Here is a 2,359-nt window from a genome sequence, read left to right as displayed (position 1 = left end):
AGTAAATGCCTCTGAATAAAATCTATTCCAACTTGCTAGTCTAATTAAGAAACAAGATCTATTTGCTGCCAAAACAGTAATGTAATGTATGTAAGTATACGTATACTCCTTCAAATATTATCAAGGCCAAAAAAATACAATATTGTCCAATGTCAAAAATACAAAATACAAACACCATTTGGGAACGACTATAAATAAATGGAGAAAATGAAATAAACAATGAAGACAAAACTCTGACGAAAGAAACAAAGCCAAAATGCTAAGATATATGAAAAAACAAGATTTGAGACTCACATGAAGAACAAAGAATAGATTTCAAACGAAAAAAAAATACTGAAGACAGTTTTTGATATGTAAAATTATAACATGGGGGCGATCAACTAGTAGAAGCGAACGCAGCAAGAACGTTAGCTTGAGAAGGCGGTAGGCCACCTATGATTGGCTGCAACTGATTTCCATAAAGCGAGATCAGGTGGGAGAACGTCCTGCCTACTATTGCTTTCACTTCTACTTTTTCCACTGGCGACTCCACTACTTGTCCAAATATTTTAACCAGGTCCGGAACATGAGGAAGGATCTGATTTTGGCAATCAAACAAAAGAATTCACAAAATGCACACACCAAGTAATATTAACCCAAAGTCGAAATTTTTGCTTAGGAATAATATACCTCTGGGTTGGATGCCAAAACTAGAGAATATATACAGCTGTAAACAGCCATGGACTCTTCTTGATCTTCTTTTAGAGGTAGACCTCTTAACAACACTGGAAGTACCTGGATTGTATTATTTAGGGATGAGTACAGTGTTTCCATAAGTTTCAGCAAGTACACAAAAAAAGATAGATGAAACAGGCCTAAGCCCCCTAAGATCATACTTGATTTAGCGGGACTAGTTCAGGATGAACAACTATCATCCTTGCGGTAGCACCTGCTGCATTATCCCTAACAGCAAGCTCTGGTTCTGAATCCCCGAAAAGAGGGGAAAGTTTTCGTAGCACATCACCAAAATATCTTGTATTGAGTCAAGGGAAGACAAATATGGCATGGACTTACAATTTTCTTATGTTCTCCCAAAAGCCCAAGAGAAAACTGAGAGAAATAGTCTTTACGATTAGAGTAGAGTTGAAACATGTAACACGAAAAGGATACTTAAGAGCAGCTTCACCCCCGTTTTTGCAAAGCTCTCCAACACAGAAAGCTGCATTTCTTCTGTTGGTTGCTTCTGGTGACCCCAATTCTTTGAGCACCAAGGGCATTAACCTCTGCAAGAAAAATACTTCCGATGGTTAGTTTTGAATACAGCCCCACACACCAATCATAGAAAACATAAGATGAGAAAACTTACATCAACATAGGCAGAGATTGGAGGGCCCATGTCTTGAGCAACTTCAGCAAGACTAGCAACTACCATTGTCCTGTCCTGTGGCGGACGTGAAGCTTTCTACAGACACACAAAAGTGGACCAGTGAGTATCTAAATTTCAATGGATGAAGTTATGTCAATGAATACTGTAATCACTAATACCCACCGCAAATTTCATCAACGGCTCAAAGAATTTGGCAAAGACAGGTTCAAAATGAGAACCCATACACTTTGCAAAGGCGGGAAGGAGGTCAGAAACTGCATCCATGAGGACCTCATCATGTCCAGTATCATCATCGTCAATATCACTCTCATCTTCTCCGTACTGCTGGCAAGCTGCTTTCTCCGTCAGCAGTAGCAACGTCGCGTCAACAAGGGATGATAAATCTAGAAAGTAGAAACCATTGTCAGCATATGATACAAGAGTAAGATCAACTGAATATCCTGAATTACATCAAATTGACTCCAACAAGAATAGACACCCACAATTTTGAATGGCTACGTAACCATAATCCTTCATGATATCCGCTACGCTCATGCAAGCCTGAGCAACAACCTCCTTGTCGTCATCTTCAGTCATAGTTTTGATATAATTATTCATAACTGTATCTGCAATGGAAAAAAGACGGTCATAACTTCTTCTCGTCATTCTTGTTGTTAATGAGAAAAAAAAAATGCTGTGTAGTATGCGTTACCAAGAATTTCATTTGCCTTCCCAGCTCCATCCTACATAAGAACAAAACATTCCGAAAACCATGGCTGGAAATTAGAATGGAGAGGAGGGGAGGAGAGAGAGTGGGAAAAAGATAGAAATATGCATGAGTAAGTCTCTTACATTATGATTCTGGAAGATAGCATGCGCTGCAGCCAATATATCTGAAATTACAACAGATAAAAGAGTTATAAGTTTGGAGACTCAAAATAGAATGAGGAGCTGTAATGACCCCATCATTATCAAGTCTAACCCATAGATTAGGTATGCTTTTAAAAACTTAAC

The 2,359-nt window shown here is 38.6% G+C and overlaps 1 protein-coding gene across 1 annotated transcript in view; it reads right to left on the bottom strand.

Moving 5' to 3' along the window:
* The window catches only part of LOC104733261 (importin-4-like), a 6,009-nt gene continuing 3,741 nt past the window's right edge, over positions 92 to 2,359 (bottom strand). Inside the window, exons 8-16 of the mRNA XM_010452852.1 lie at positions 2,198 to 2,277; positions 2,058 to 2,088; positions 1,849 to 1,971; positions 1,529 to 1,749; positions 1,346 to 1,441; positions 1,150 to 1,262; positions 876 to 1,011; positions 670 to 774; positions 92 to 577 (exon numbers count right to left, since the gene is read on the bottom strand). Coding sequence (XP_010451154.1) covers positions 377 to 577; positions 670 to 774; positions 876 to 1,011; positions 1,150 to 1,262; positions 1,346 to 1,441; positions 1,529 to 1,749; positions 1,849 to 1,971; positions 2,058 to 2,088; positions 2,198 to 2,277 — 1,106 coding nt within the window. The 3' untranslated portion in view covers positions 92 to 376. The remainder of the gene's footprint in view (positions 578 to 669; positions 775 to 875; positions 1,012 to 1,149; positions 1,263 to 1,345; positions 1,442 to 1,528; positions 1,750 to 1,848; positions 1,972 to 2,057; positions 2,089 to 2,197; positions 2,278 to 2,359) is intronic.

Source organism: Camelina sativa, chromosome 12, assembly GCF_000633955.1.
Source record: "Camelina sativa cultivar DH55 chromosome 12, Cs, whole genome shotgun sequence".
NCBI lineage: Eukaryota > Viridiplantae > Streptophyta > Magnoliopsida > Brassicales > Brassicaceae > Camelina > Camelina sativa.
This window is presented reverse-complemented; position numbering and strand designations above follow the sequence as displayed.